At 35.3% G+C, this 17,268-nt stretch overlaps 1 protein-coding gene across 1 annotated transcript in view; it reads right to left on the bottom strand.

Annotated features, from left to right (window-relative positions):
* LOC139127640 (serine/threonine-protein phosphatase 6 regulatory ankyrin repeat subunit C-like) overlaps window positions 1-17,268 on the bottom strand; it is a 279,840-nt gene that overhangs the window by 195,133 nt on the left and 67,439 nt on the right. The window contains exons 3-4 of the mRNA XM_070693555.1: window positions 9,595-9,654; window positions 8,304-8,402 (exon numbers count right to left, since the gene is read on the bottom strand). Coding sequence (XP_070549656.1) covers window positions 8,304-8,402; window positions 9,595-9,654 — 159 coding nt within the window. The remainder of the gene's footprint in view (window positions 1-8,303; window positions 8,403-9,594; window positions 9,655-17,268) is intronic.

The raw sequence follows: 17,268 nt of genomic DNA, 5'->3' as shown, positions 1-17,268 counted from the left end.
GTACAAACTTCGGATTTCAGAATGACCCATACAGAAAAAAATATGTGTAGTTGGTAGTTTTCAATTCTTTTCCAGTCGTGATTTTGCACTCTCCATCTTCGTTTTCATAAGAGGCGATTGCATTTCTAAGGCCATACGAGTATGAATACAACTTGCCATCGGATTGCGATGAGCTAGCCCAAACCAGATTGCGTTACTAGACTAGACGAAATTTCATCAGCAATCTTGTAATTTTTAAAGTGCTGCAAGTTTCTGAAAAAGTGATTCATTTTTGTGCTCTGACTGCAAGATTTTACCTGTCAATCTGTATGGGGAAATTTAATCAAGTCTGATTTCCGGCATGGCTGACGTGCTAAAATTACATGACGTATTTGATACACATAACAATATTTATATTCCTTATCAGCAACAAATGTCAGTGACACAGTTTCTCTCTATTATATAATATTACGTTTGTCCTTTTTGTGTTGGAAATTCTCTGTGATATTTTCTGAACAATTTGTAGGTTTTTCTGTGTAAAATCCAATAATACATAAACCCTTCTTTTCCCCAGTTGGGCTCAAGAATTGTCAATAGTAATTTTAGTTCAGTACTTTAAATGGCAACACACTGTGTGAATTGCAGACACAATGAATTTTCGAAATAGTTGCCATTTCAATATGCTTCTATTTTTATTTTTTGCAGGTGTAAATTTCTGTGATTGGTAACTGGTCTGGCTTCACATACATACAAACATTATATACCACATACATTCTACAGCACAGACACCACTACAAAAAACAGACTCAAGCGTGAGTTCCTCCCTTCATAAGGGATAAGATTGAGACTTGGCAATCGCGCCAAGCCAGTCACTGGCCAGATAAGGCTAAAAACAAGAAGTCTAAAACAAAGCATAAAAAGAGCTAAAAAGTAACACATAAAGGAGTCATCAGTAAGGTGTATGGAGTAAAAAACAAGGAGTAATATAATTTGTCACTTGCCAAGCACAAGTTACTGACTTATTTCGCCAACAGAGTAGAAAAGACAAAAAGACATACAGATAAACTGCCTGCTTAATAACTGTCATAAAGTAAAATACACAGTGTGGGCTGTTACTTTTGTAACAAAATATCTATTTTCCTTCAAAAACTTGAAAGTTCTTTGATACAAGACCAACTTCTCAAATTCATGAGTCTTTCTCTGCAGCAGTACAGAATATCAATTGGCTGTTTTCATTGTGTTCACTGTAAATTTAAAAATGGTAAAGGAACAGTATTTTTCTATAACATGGATCATCCAACTTTGATTATGTAATCAATATATGAAGTTACTACTGGTTTTGGGAGGTGATATTGAAACAAATCCAGTGCCTGAGACTGCACCAGTACTTCCAAGGGAAGTCATGAAAAAAGTTACTACTGGTAACCTTCACCAGGGTTCACCTATATTTTCACTCAGTGCAACTAGTACCAGTACATGCATGACAAATAGCCTTATAGCTCTGGCGTATTTAAAAATTTTGGACATACATTTTTGGGACAGTACTGTCATTGATTCAATTCTTTATCTTGGAAAGTCATTGTATGACAAATTGTATCCACACAGGCATAATAAAGATTCATGTGCATACTTACAGGCAACGGATGTGAAAACAAGTTTTTCATTTGGACTGTGCCATTTTACTTGTAGTACCACCATGTCCATGTTTAGTTAAGCTTATTTTGGGGATAATTTCTGTACGATTGATAATGTTATCTATTCATTAGAATCTGCTCATACTGCTTTTCAAACTTCTTCACAAGCAATTCTTATTATCAAAGAATATGGTATTGCATTATTTAAGCAGAATGGTCTTTTTATCTGTTTGATTCTCATAGTCGAAATGATGAAGGGTACCTCCAGTACAATGGACATGCAGTCCTAGTTATTGTTGATTCTGTGACTGGGCTTTGTAGCCATTTACACCATTTAGTTTGCACATTAACAGACAAACCTCTTGAAGCTGTGCCCTTTGAAATTACATCACTTGCTCTTCATGCCCCTGACAGTTTACCTCGTGACTATCTTAATTTGTGTACAGAATTTATAACTTGTGCATCATTCATACCTGGTGACGTCAATAGAGATTCTGATTTAAAAGGTGATGCAACAAAATGTATCATAGAAACTCAAACAAGATCTCCAAAAATTCCTCTAATTGAGAGTCTGAATCTGTAGTGAAAGAAATGTACCTTAAGAGGCTTCTTGTCCCCAAAACTCATTGTGTACAGGAATTTCTCTCAAAGTTCTTATAATGCGATCAGAAATACAGAGCTTTGTAATCAATATCCTGCAGTTTACATTCTTTATATCCATCAAATACCTTTCACAAGAAAAGAAAGTTAAATTGACTATACATTCTCAGTTTTAATTTTTATCAGCACTATTGAGTCCTCACATCATTATGTAAGTAATGAATCCATGAAACTCGATATCTTTCACCAAGTTCTCTGTGAACCGTTTTAACAGTAAGATTAATAATTAATTCAGATACAATTCAAACACCTTAATCCAGCGGGACTGTGTCATCAACGATGACTTGTTTTACCATGTTTTGCACAAATCATACTGAAAACAATCCAAAGAACTTCAAAACTAAGTTTTGAAGAAGTTAAATAATGGTTTCAGGGAAGATGTTTTGACCAAAACAGGAAACATTGTGCAAAAATTCAAATATTAAAACTCCACATACCAATCTAAAACTCACCTGAATGGTGCTAAGCAGTGGTATTCAGAAAAGAAACCTTTTATTATGGGAAAAATTGCCCAACAAGTTCATATTATGATTGTTTTTTGTCAAATTGGAACAAACCTTACTTAGGTAATCCCTGCAGCATACCAAATATTAGAGCAACGGTACATGCAGTTTTAGAGATTTTTTTACCAAAAGTGGGCAAAGTATGCAAATGCTGCCAAAATTACTAAGGTCACCCCTAAGAGACTGCATACTGAATTTCAAAGCAATTTAACAGTAGTTTCTTGTAGCTCCATGTCATTGTCAACAGCGCTAATAAAACTAAGTGGTAACAGTGCAAATCTTAGTACCAGATGCACACATTACCAAGTATTTCTACTCACTTGCAACTCAAAATGACTAATCCTCCCTGTGTCAAAAGCATACCGGTAACAAAACACAAATTTAAATCAGTTTGTTTACAAAGAAAGACTTATCCTGTTTAACCAATTACAAAATTACATAAATTTACAATTCATCAATTTTCTACAGAAGATTCACAACACATCATAACAATTAGTGATAACGCAAAGCAAAAGCAACATTGAGACATATACAATTGGCACAGATAGCTCAAAAACCACTAATCAAATCTTTCCAAAATATCATAATTACCAAGGCTGTGTCATTGCAACAAAGACAAAATACGTATATTTGGTGTAATTATTAATGTTGCAGATTAGCTTTTTAGTTTGCTTTAAAACACGCTCTACACTATGTTAGAGAAAGCAAAATTCTACTCTGCTGCACAGTCCCTTGAAATGTAAAAACATATAACATTTGAGACGTACAAGATCTGATTTTGTTTCAAAATAGTCGTTTAAGTATAGACCTTAACAAATTAACAATAAGTTTGACCTATGATTGGAATGAAATTGAAAGTATCATTGTAAAAAAAATTTAAACATACGTAAGTGAGGAAATCTGAAATGAATGAGTAAAACAGTAGTTTAGCATACACCGAGTAGGTTACTAAAAGCACAATGATGTTCCGAATATTATTTTCTCCATGAAAAAACACAATGTAGGTGCGAGTTAGTAAACAAGAAATATGATGAGAAGAAGTAGTGTTCCTATTCCACTTTCTGAATTAAGTTCTACAGAATATGCAGTGCCCTTCTGCAGAATAGTTCAAACTGCATTATGATAAACTTGATTCATCAAACATGTAAGGTATCAAATAAGACTGGAGCATTGCTATTTCCTTTCAGTGAAAATGAAGTATTACATTACATGTTAATTGTTTATTTGAAAAATGAGTATGCTAAATACTAACCAAAGAAGGTACATCATGTTTATCAAAAGTACATGTTGTGGATAAGTATTTTTCCCACAAGCTCCCCACCATGCTTCTTACATACAAGAATGTTATAAGATTCTGATAAGATTCATGTACTTACTGAGGCCACTCCATGGATTATGCATACCATGTTTCAATGCAATTCGATAGCCATTTCAGGGGATTTTTGACCAGAAAAGGAAAAGATTACCCAACAAATACAAACATACAAAATTAGCATGCCTAAAGAAACCTGCATACCAAGTTTCAATCTGATCTGTCCTGCTGTCATGTAGTTTTAGCAATTTGCTTATTTTTTACCTCATTTGCATATGTTTGACACTGGCTTGTTCATTTGAAAAAATTCCCAACTCCAACCCTGGGTTCAACTGTACACCAGATACTACGATTCTAGGTGCTGCGGTTTTTGTGGATTTTGATGTGGATAGACATTCATACATACATACTGTACATACAGACATACAGATGACCTGTTGACTTATCATATAAGCTCTCTTTGGTACATATAAATGTGATCTATAAATGACAGATCAAATAAGTAATGACTACATTTTAAACATATACATGAAATTGAAGGTAGCACAAGAGATGAGTTGATTTTATCATTCCTCATATGAAACTGTAATTCAGAAATATAGGTCCTACTAAAATGTTCCTGTATGAGGGTGTGCCATTTAAGCAGCCAGTGGCTCCTGACATTGATATGTATTTACATAATAATAACAAGAAAGCATATAAGCTTTGGAAACAAGACTGAAATATTACCCTTAAACATGTACTCTGACCTCCCAAGGCATTGAAGTATATCCGTAACAAAAACTTACCTCACCACTTGCATTAACATTGGCTCCTTCATCAATGAGACATTTCACAATGTCCACATGCTCCCATAGTGCTGCTAAAATAATGGCTGTGTCCCCATCCTGTAAGAGTCAAATTTTCTTGTTACCATTTGGTAAGCATGCAGTAGTTGTCCTTTTTACCACAAAAAACTTTACAATTACCACTGACATCAGAAAATTGTACTGCAATTGCTTGCTTCATATTTAAATAAGGATTTTAAATATATCCTTATATCATTGCAATACCAATCCACGGAGTCAAACACTAAAGGCTGGTTGGGTTAAAAACCCAAGTTATTCAAGTGGCATGAGTCAATCAGCAATTGCATTCTTCCATAAATGAGTCCAACTTGGGATACCTTGATCAATAGGACATTAAGGACCAATTGTCTTTCCCATCATACAGAAAGTGGTAAATGTTAAACGTACAACACAAAGACACTGTAATCCTGTTACCTCGACAACATGTAACAATTATATTATTTTTGTGTAGAATTTGTGAGTGCTTATGTTATACATTCCACTACTGGATAGAGTCCCCATGGGAAACCAATACAAGGTCTGTAGGTCATATAGGGTTCCCTATAATAATCTAGTGCATGCTGTCATGTCAAAAGGAATGCAGATATTAGCATTATAATGTTGTTGCAGAAACACCCACATCCATATTTTCATATGACAACCTGCATCTAACTGTCATTGAATTTGTTGTGTTTGAACTCTCTTGCCTGCGACTTCATTGTGCTTGTCAATGGTAAACAAATCATTGTAAATGGTTACAGTGTTATAGAGATTGTGCAATGACATGCAGCTTAGATCTGTTTCTTGCAGTGGCTAACCAGTAGTCTAAGAATAATATGAAACACACTTACACGACAGTCTACCACAAATCCCCAAATTGCAGTACAATTGCATCATGGGTAATCTGGCCCTTTTATGGTATTCGCCAGTGAACGAGAGCAAACACTTTGAAGAATACTGAACAACTTGTTCAACTCAGTACGTCCACACTAAGCTACATCATTCAGTGATCCATACTTTATACATTTAAGTTTGGTTTAAGTTCAGAAGAGTATGCCTGAAGTCAATAAGACAAAATTATGGACTTGTATTGGCATGACCTATCTTTTAATCACCGTCACTGAAAATGCATATTTTGTAAACAAACAAGTTCAAAAATGTGTATTTTGTCAAAAAGTAAAGATGCCAACATAAGTCTTCAAATTTAATCTGCAGCTTTCTTACTACCTGTTACAGGGTCAGCTCTGTCAGTGACACAGTCTAATGTTTCATTTCCTTGCCATAAGCCAGGGCCATATTTTGGTCATATTTGCCAATTTCAAAGGTACTTGATGATATGATCTAGTCTCATCAGAGCATTGATGTAACATCTAATCTAAAAATAAGATCACAGTTAACATACTACATTTAAAACAAAGTCATCTGTGGCGTATGTCAGTTTACTGGCATGTTGACAATAAAATCTGTAGCACAATTTCCAGGGGTTACAATCAAGCACAATTTTGCATGCTTGTACTTTTTGTCAGAAACGAAATCAATTTTGTCATCATTGTGTCACATAGATACCATAACCAATGTCCATTGCATGATTGCTAAAATTTCAGGTGTAACGAGTAGTTGAGTGACACTTGAATCTCAGGTAAAATCGCCCATGGTCTAATCAAATTCATAATACCAGACACATCCTGCTCCAAATGAGAAGTTCTGGGGTGGACTGAGATACACACTATCTAACACTAAATACAAGCAATTTAGGTATGACGGACATATGGAGTTGCTTTAACTTTATTACATAACATATTCATATGCAAATGAGCTATTGATCAGTATTTAAAGGTTATCAAAAATTTCAACTCAACTATCACTTGTGCGGCAGTTTATCTGCTATATAAAGTCAAAGGGAGCCCTCTTTGTGTTGTTATGTGGCTATCACAAATACTCATCAAATCGTCAAATGACTTATCAGGAGGTCAGTCTCTGCAAGTCTCCTTAAATTCCAAACTCAGGTTTTATTTATGGCTTAATCATGAGAAAGCATTAATTATGTTACCAAATTACTATGCAGTGTCACATATATTTTACTCTTAGCAAAACCTAGAGAAGTGTGATCTAAATCTAGGCATTCAGTTTTATACATGACTCCATTACATAAAGTCATCAAAATATGCAAATTACATTATTATCTGTCTTGATCATAAAACTTTCAGCTAGTGTTACCACGTATGGCCTGTTAGACTGAGAAATCTGATAAATTTCAGTACATTCAAGTTTGATGTCTGGCCATATTACATAATTTCATTAAATATAGAAATAAGCTAGTAATTCAAATGCCATATTCATTTACCTATTGACCTAACCTATCCTACTTAGAGCTAATATGTCTCTGAGGTTCTTGTAAAATGAGTAATTGTGTTCTTCATGATTTAGTCTGAGTATGACCTGTTTGGATCCATTAAATTTAGTACATTCTGCCGGCATTCATAAATTGCCTAGTTCCAGAAAATCATTAAAATATGCAAATAGGTTGCACATATAAATTTCATGCTTAACTTTAGTGTGACTAATGTACCTCTCAGGGCCAATCAAAATCAGGACATTCAGTTTTTGATACATGACATAAGGTTGTTGAACATGTAAAACAGCCATTATACGTGGTATGGCACACTTATCTTACCAGCAGCATCATTTGACCAAAAAAAGCCAAACTACATCAGAGGTCTGGTGACATTCAGTGACTTCAATATTTATGTACAGTCATGTAACATCTATTTTTTACATAAACAGATGAGTCCACATCTGTAAGCCCAACTCACCTATACATAAAGCAGTTTGAGTATTTGAGTAATATCATATTTGGTTCAGTAATTCTCTTGAGATATGTTCATTCATTATACATGTAAATAGAAATTAAAGATTGAAAAATTCACCAAGAGCTAATCACATCAAAATGTTTCTATGATAATGGTATATGCAAATTTCTATGCAATTTTGACTAATTCTTTAAATTTATGTCTAGAACAAGCAGGCTGTATGATTACCATGACTAATGTAATCCTTTAAATGTAACTTAATCAATTACCAAAACAATATAAATTTGATGATACATTGTCTTGTACGCTGAAGGATTTGTAACCTGGGGTAGGGAAAAGGTTTAATATTTTACTGCATTTGTTAGTTCTTATTTTGTGTAAATGAACACTATGGGCATGGTCAAAATGAATTACAGAAAAAACATTAACAATAATGTTAGATCGCACTATCCCTAAAAATAGCCAGCAATCTCAATCATTGCCATTTATAATTTTTACTATTGCATTTAGCTCCTTAATTAACTTTGTTTAAATAGCTTTCATTATTTACAATATTCTCTTGAATATTTTTCTCTTACCTTGTTTTTACATTCCACATCAACTCCCGCCTTGATAGCAGCATTTACTTTGTTGATGTCACCAGATCCTGCAGCAATGTGTAGATATGTATTGCCGTCCTGAAATATAAGATTTATATTACTTGTTAATATCAAATTTACAACACAGCAAACACATTAGAGGAAAAACAAAATGTTCAAATCTGATAGCCATTGTTGTAAAGGTTGTTCAAAAAATTTTAATGGAATTGTGAATGTATGACATGCATTTAACTGTTAAGCCCTGGATACAATGCTGTGTTTTCCCAATGTTATTTGGCCTCCTGCTCTATAATGCCGGGAACACGCAGCATCGTACGTAGGGCTAGCATACTGTATGACCTCACTTGCACATATGAACTCTATGCATTTTTTTCCCTTGCTTCTGCCCTGTTCTCGAAGTCATATCTCATGAATGATTAATGGCAACCAAAGTCCTGCAACAGACAACAGTCCCCTTTGTAAATATATGCTTTCAGAACGCCCAGCGCTACGCTTACAATTCCCCACACTGTCACGTTCAAGACACAACATCATGACAGAAAAGGTACAAGGGACTGTCGATAGTCTACTAAATCCTATCTGTGCGAAACATACTGACAAACATTTACACAATGTCTGAAATTACAGTAATTTTGTTGTCACTCTTGCAATTTATCTGTTTGGACATCAGAATGGCCCCTGTGATCTATAAGTGCCCATTGGAACACAAAAGTAGAAGCCACATTGGTGCAACTGTGTATTATTATTTTCTGTTGTGTTGTTATTTATCGTTCTTGTCAAAACTTCTATAGAAAAGTATTTATTTTATGATATTTCTCATTGAACTGACAGATGGGGTGAAAAGAGATGGCATTTTCACAGCTTGGTGAATGAATAACATTCTATACCTTTCATGTAGGCTTTGTCACTGTAGCATGATTTATTCTTGCAACTGTCATAACAGTAGTGTTATGCCACCATGCTTGGCAAACCAAAAGCATTAAAAACTTGGGCATAGCATGGAAATAAAAATTAGTCAACTAGCCACAGTGGGAATGTAGTTTGCGAGGTATTACTTAGTCCCACTACGTACCGGTATATTTCCATATCGATGACATATGCTACATTTGATTTACTGTTTAAGAGTCAACAAAGCCACTTTCCGACAACTTTTTTTCCCTAAGGCAGTGTGAGTCATTTATAAAGTTGCTTAAAACATTGCTAAACATGCTTAATTTAAAAAAAATGTTTGTTCAAAATGATGTAAATATTTTGACGGTAGGTACACTACCTCATCTACTGTACTGAAATCTTCCTTTTTCTCTGGACTGGTAAACCTAGAATCCAGTTTCTGTAAAAATGAAATATAGAGCTGTTAGGAAAAGTAAAGTTGATTTCTTTAGACATAAAGATAACAGAAAAGGCATTAAATATTTGATCTTGAACTCAGTACCTAAATAAAAAGTAAATTGGTGCCTTACACTAAGGTAGGGCTGTACATCAATGTTTTAGATATAGATTAGCTGCCTTACACTATGTGTAGTACTATCTTCAAGCAGTGCTTCAGATGTAGGTGAGCTGCAACCTGTTATTACTATGGAAAGTACTTTGGTTTTCAGAGGCCATTTAAAAAGCTACTCTTAAATTCAATCATTTCTACCCGTCATGGGAGTAACTTCTTCAGGCATTTTAAATGGTACGGAAAGCAAAATTGTTTTCAAATATGCCATTGGCTCTGTGAGTTAATTTGGTTTCTAGTGTAATGAACACACGGCGTAAAATGGCAATCCCAGATGGCTAATCTGAAACAAGACCATTCATTACTTTATGAAATGTAATGCAAAATCAACGGCAACTGAAATGAGAACAGAGAAGCAGAATAGTTCAAATTAAGCCTTTAATAGTGCTGTAAATACTTCTTATCATTTGCTAATGTGTATTCACAGATATGAACAATATTATTGTTCTGTGTGCAAAACTGTTTTGTAGTAAAAATGGTGGAGTGAATGAAAAGTGAGGCATCTATGAGCAAAATCGAAGATTCTCTTCATAAGACACTTGAAGCAAAGTAGGCACATTAAAATGTAACTCACTGCAATGCAAATAAATGAAGTAGGCAAGAACAGAAGCCTTATCTTAGCCAATTCATTGACATTACCAAAATAGAGCCCCTCAAAAATACTTGTGGTAGAGGTTCTTCAGGTTGTTAGTAACTGGTCACGATTGTACAATTATATATTTTCAAAACATATCAATAGCCAATGGTTATTTGAAAAACATTTTGCTTTCCAAACATATCAAAACACAAAACATTGTCAAAGACGGTGTTTCAATGAACTTTTGTATTTGTTAGGGACTGGACATAAATTACAGGGGGGGGGGTGGGCCGGTGTTTTTCGAAAAACCGCTGCGTAAAAAATAGTGACCCTTCAAAAGTTCATGCACAAAAATTAGTGACCCTCCCCCTTATCCGTGCATGAAAATAAGTGACCCTCCCCTGTTACTCAATACCCCCCAAAAAACCCGCAATGTGTTAAAGACCCTCTTCTGACTTGCTATACTTTTTAAGTCGCCCTCCCGAAAGGAAGGCAAAATGTGGCCGTTATAACGTGTTGTCCAAAAAATATCAAATCATATGTGTGTTATTCATGTAAATGTACTTTGCTTGAAGTGGCAGGTAAAAAGTGCATGCCTGTACAAAAAATGTAATTTTTAAATTTTATTGATAATGTTGATTCACTATACATGTAGTCGACTATAAGAAAACTACGAACGTGTATTTTCCAGTATAAAACTAGCTATATCTGTTCATATACAGATGTTTAATAACTGATATAGATATACTTGATTAGCATGGGTTGTTTACAAGTGCACATGTGAACAAGATATTTGATTTTGGAATTTCTGTCAAAATGTTGATCCACTATACATGGGAGTCTATGACAAAACTATACATGGGAGTCTATGACAAAACTGTAAAAAAAAAATTTCAGAATTAAAAATATGCACTATTTGTGTATATATGACCCTGAATAATTGACATAATTGTGCTTGATTAGAAGAGGGTGGTAACACGTGCATCTGTGTACAATAACTTTGCTTTTGGAATTTCGCATGAAATGTGGATCCATTATACATTGTAGAAACTATGAAGAATTTTTTTTAAATACAAAACTTGGCAAATCTGTGTATTTATGTATGCTTGATTATTGATATTTATGTTCTTGATTAGACTAGAGTCCATGTGTGTGCAAGAAATTTGATTTTGGAATTTCACCGAAATGTTGATTCACTATACATGGCAGTCTATGGTGAAACGCTATGAATAATTTTTTTGCAATACAAAAATAGGTAAATCTGTGCATTTATGTACACTCAATTATTGGTACTAATGTTCATGATTAGACTAGAGTGGTTTCAAGTCAATGGTTGTGCAAGAAATTTGATTTTGGCATATCACTTAAATGTCGATTTACTATACATGGCAGTCTATGATGAAACTATGAATAATTTTTTCCAATACAAAAATAGGTAAATCTGTGCATTTATGTACACTCAATATATTATTGGTACTAATGTTCATGATTAGACTAGAGTGGTTTCAAGTCAATGGTTGTGCAAGAAATTTGATTTTGGCATATCACTTAAATGTCGATTTACTATACATGGCAGTCTATGATGAAACTATGAATAATTTTTTTCCAATACAAAAATAGGAAAATCTGTGCATTTATGTACACTTGATTATTGGTATTAATGTTCATGATTAGACTAGAGTAGTTTCAAGTCAATGGGTGTGCAAGAAATTTGATTTTGGAATTTCACTGAAATGTCCATTCACTATACATGGCAGTCTATGATGAAATTATGAATAATTTTTTTCCAATACAAAACTTGGTAAACCTGTGCATTTATGTACACCTAATTATTAGTATTAATATTCATGATTAGACTAGAGTGGTTTCAAGTCCATGGTTGTGCAAGAAATTTGATTTTGGAATTTCACCAAAATATTGATTCACTATGCTATGAGGAAACTACAAATAACTCATAGGTTATCTGATCCTAAATTGTTATTCAAAAGTTGTACGTTCGACCTGAAGCTTCCAGTTGTTATTGATGACACTATGCACTATTCTGAACAGTTTGTATTCTGTCAATGTCCTCAAAAATTAAAAAATGTACATACAGCGACATGAACGTTTGACACCGACCTATACCCAATGTATTGTCAATGGGAGAATGATGTCAAATAAGTAATCTCCCAAATTGTTATTGAAAGAGTCATTATAGGGGACAGTTATGCACAATAGTGTTGAATAAGTAGAAATCATGACAACTTAAATCAATGTGGCTGCTTGGATCATCAATACATTGTTTATTATACCTGAAATTTGCGCCCGAAGGGCGCGCCGAAAATGGTAATGGCAGAAAATGAAAGTGCCAGGAGGTATTTTTTCTTTTTTCAGTATTCCATAACGTGCACATGCAATTTCAGCTTTGATGCATGAAAAAAGGTGACCCTCCCCCATAGGCTTGCACAAAATTTTATGACCCTTCAAAAATGCTTGCGCGAAAAATGGCGACCCACCCCCAAAAAACACCGGCCCACCCCCCCCCCTGTAATTTGTGTCCAGTCCCTTAGGAGTTTTTCATGATCAAAACAAAGATGGGTGCTCTTGTTTCCAGTCAATTGTGATTTTATATTTGTAAAAGTGCCTTAAAATAACATTATTTTGAGGATCAATGCCAAATGCTGGAGATGGAGAATCCTTTAGGACTTCTTTGAGATTTTGGTTCAATATGGTGTCACCCACCTATTTACAATGCCACATCGCTAACATCATCCCCTCCCCATATGTGAAGTGGGAAAAATTTGATTAAAAATTTGATGAGAAATATGTCCTTTTAAATTATTTTTTTGTGATTTTAAAATACTTTTTAAATATATCGAAGTAGTAAGAAATACTTGGTCTTTGGGATGAATCTTGTTTTTCTACAAAACATCTTGTTTTTCCTACAAAACATCTTGTTTTTTAACACAGGGAACTCCCTCTTACACACATGCGCGTAAAGAGGGAGTTCCTGAGTCAGCGCTAGCTATGACTGCACCTAACATCAATATATACTATACTAAAAATAATTCCCCAGAACTGCTCCAATATGCGGTAACCGTGGAGACGGAACGGGCTACCTATCGGTGCGAACTTGTTCACCCGATAGATAAAATTTTAGTAATTTCCTCTGAACTTAAAATATGTCGGAAGACCATTACTTCAAACAAAATGAGACGTTTCAGATGAATGGTACTGATATCTAAAGTGTTCACTCTTTTATCTCTACGTACAAATGTAGTTCCTAAGTCGTTCTCTACTCTATTCCCACCAACAAAACATTCAATACTCATTTCATTGCGATCTTTATCAATACTTATGATAATATCACAAGTTGTTCTGTTATCTGTTTTCATAGCATAATATCCAACCAAATCGTCAAATTCATCTCCAGTAGCTAACTTTACACATCTAATGAGAACTGTACCATGTTGAAGTATTTTCATATTGTCTGTCATCTGTTGATTTACTGTCTGTAAAGTTAATTCAGCTGCCTCATCACCGACACTTTAAGACCCAGTTTCTTTAAAGTTGTGTCCCAAAATAATCTTACTGGAACTCCGCTAGCTGTATACGAGCAATAATTCTCCCCCTCGTTTATCCACCTTCTTAGTGTATTATCTGCCTTCATTATTGTATTAAGAGGACTAATTTTAAGGTGAATCGGTATACCAAGAAGTGCAATGTATGGATTCGTAGGAGTAAGCCAACTACGAAAATCTAACAACTTGTACTTGTTAACATTGCTATCGAAATAAATAACATTTGGAGTTCCTGGCAGTTCAGCAACTCCACCCGCAATTTCACTATCCAAGATATCCAAGATGTTACGTGGTACATTATAAGGTCTGAATTTCTGACTAACCGAATCCCACGTCAGTGCAAAAGGAGTAGGATCATTCGAAGCCTTTGTAGCGTCAATTACAGTTTTCATTGACGTCTTTAAGTTCAGAAAATTCTACAGAATGTATGTGTTTTCTGTGCTGTCGCTGGCGATAACACGAAATGTTTCTCGCGGTCTTTATAACGAAAGACATAATCCTTATTATGATTACCTGCTATCTTAGTATTATTGTTAATTTTAACATCACTTAAATCTTCAAGCTCAAGATTTTGTACATGAATTGTACCTAGACCGAAGCCACTTGGATCAGACATAATTATACTATATACAGTGAAAATTAAAATAATACCTTGTAATATACACAACCATGGCTTCAGCTATAGGAATGACAGTTCTTGGTGCTGTATTAAATGCAACAGCATTCACAGGTGGAAATATTATCGGACAAAAGCTTTCCGGGAATGGTGACGCTCTTATTGAAGAGAAAGTCCGACATGATAAAGCATTAGAAAAATTTGAACATGATCGCAACGTCTGGTCAGAAAAAAGATTACTACAGGCTGACTGGGAAAGAGAAAATCGGGCAAAGGACGCGCATGCTGCGGCTGAATTAAGAGATACAGATGCAGAAATCTTGGAAGAAGCAGAAGCGGTGCAAAGCAAAGCAGTTCAATTCTCAGATTATTATCAGCCAAGTCAAGAGCAAAAAAAATATGAGATGATCTATATTGCTGGAGGATTGGTCGTGGGATGGTTTATGTTACACCGGTAGGCGGAACGACTACAATAATTCAATACAAAAGTCAATTGGAAAGTTATTGAAATTGATCATGTTTCCATCCTGATCCGTTATCCAGATACGAATTGAATTCATGTAATCTCCCCCTTTTCTCAATGGTATAGAAATTGCTCCGTCTTTAAAATCGTAAGTAACCTTTTCACTTATTTCTCTCGTATCCCGGATGGGAAGTATTTGTAAACAGTTCGATACTTTCCCCTGTATGTATTCACCCGAACCAAATGAAACATAATTTCCAGTAACATCGACTACATCTGAATGAACTATATATTTAGTGACTGTTAAGAAATCCACTCTCTTCGGACTAATAGTACTTTTTATAACTGGGTTGTCCTCAGGTTTATCTGAAAAACCAACTACGTTGGCGAAGCTACCTGTGGCATTGAAATAGACTTTAACATCTTCAGCCAGTGTTAGATAAACATGGCCTGACGGTAGATTTTTTTCAAAATTAATTTTTTGCTTCAACCCGATTGCTTTGTTTAACGTATCAATATTGTAGTTACCCGGACGTATTGATTTTGTTGTCTTATTTTTTGGGTCGTTTCCTTCTTGATATTTTAGTACATTATTCGCCCTCGTTATGTTATGCCATGAATTAAAAAGTGAACACTGTAAAAGTCTTATTTTAGTAAACTGTGCCATATCTATGCAAGGGTTAAAATTAACAGTAACCGGTTCGCCCGTTTCGCTTACAATCCAAATGATCATCGTTGTACGTTGTATGTATATATTACTAAGTATAAGTGTTCGATGAATATTATTATTATTATTATTATTATTATTATTATTATTATTATTCGACTCTCCATTCCGAAGGTGTCCATTACAAAGTATAAGGTTCTGCAGGAATAATATTTTTCTGTTCAAGAAGATCTTTGGTCGCAACAGCGGCAGCAGTCGCACCGCCTAATTTTGCCAATCGAATTAAATTTGGTCGACTTGGATCGCCAACCTCTATTTTCAGAAATTTGCTGGAGATCATAAGATATCCCATCGCAAGTCCTGCGATTACAATACCATCGTACATTGTGTTTACAACTGTTTTAGTATCCATGATTGCTGACTAGTATATAAAATAAAAAATAAAATAATTACGGAGTTAATCCATCTCATACAATGTAGAGGAGCTGGGTCCCCCCTCCCCTCCCCTCGGCACCCCTGTCGGAACTGTTCTGGAGGGAGCTGCTACGGGCTCTGTTTTTTCCGCTTTCTGGGGAGGATCTTTCCGAACGGGACAATTATGCCGAGCACGCCCCCAATATAGCCCTAATGCAGTCAATGAAACTCCCACAATTCCTAAAACAAGATAACATTTATTATACCATTTATTATCGCGTGAGCTATCACACTGTTGTGGCGGTACCCTCCCCCCGGAACCGTTCCGTGAGGGGTCTCGAAAGGGACTCGCTACCGCATCACTCCCCTCCCCCTCCATTGCTTGGCGTTTCTTCCACTTGTTTTCCCTGTTCCATTCCACTAATTTCTTGCCAGCAGCAACTCTCCCTGGATGCTTCGTCGGTAACGTCACTTTCTCTATGTTGCGCTGTGGCGTAGCCGGAGTCGTTTCCGTTTGCGGTGTGGGCCCCGTCGTCGTTTCCGTTTGCTGAGTCGGAACCGTTTGCGAAGTTGAATCCATTTATTTCAGGTACTATATTAAACCCGATTTTTTTAAAATTTAAATGTTTACCCGTAATTAAACCGGTGGAAACTAGAGCAAGTAGGGGTCCCCACGTGTAGGCTATCCGTCCTGATAATCGTTTTATTTCACTGTTTAGAATAAAATCCTTTTTAAGATCAGTGGCATAGTTATCTCGATCATCGATTGGAACTACCTGACTTATTGCCGGGCTCCTAGATCTATGAAACTTTGAGTGATGGTATCACTTATAAGAGAACTGTATTTCGCTTCATAGACTTTAAAGACTCGTGTTATGGATTCATCGTTCCACCTTTCCACTTCTCTAACTGTAAACTCCTTACCAAAAATAACTTACTTTGACCACTTGCGATGACACAGAGTATTTTTTCACGTTTTGTCTCTATTATGGATTGAGCGTCCGACGCTGAGGTTGGCCCTTCAGAACCGTTCAGATAGGGCACTGTCGTATTTGCCGCTGCCGATGACTTTATTAAATTCTCCATTGTTTGCAGTATGTTATCTATTCTTAGTAAAAAATAAAAAATTCGTTTAAACCTGAATCCGAA

The sequence above is a fragment of the Ptychodera flava genome, unplaced genomic scaffold (genome assembly GCF_041260155.1).
Source record: "Ptychodera flava strain L36383 unplaced genomic scaffold, AS_Pfla_20210202 Scaffold_34__1_contigs__length_2629520_pilon, whole genome shotgun sequence".
Lineage (NCBI taxonomy): Eukaryota > Metazoa > Hemichordata > Enteropneusta > Ptychoderidae > Ptychodera > Ptychodera flava.
This window is presented reverse-complemented; position numbering and strand designations above follow the sequence as displayed.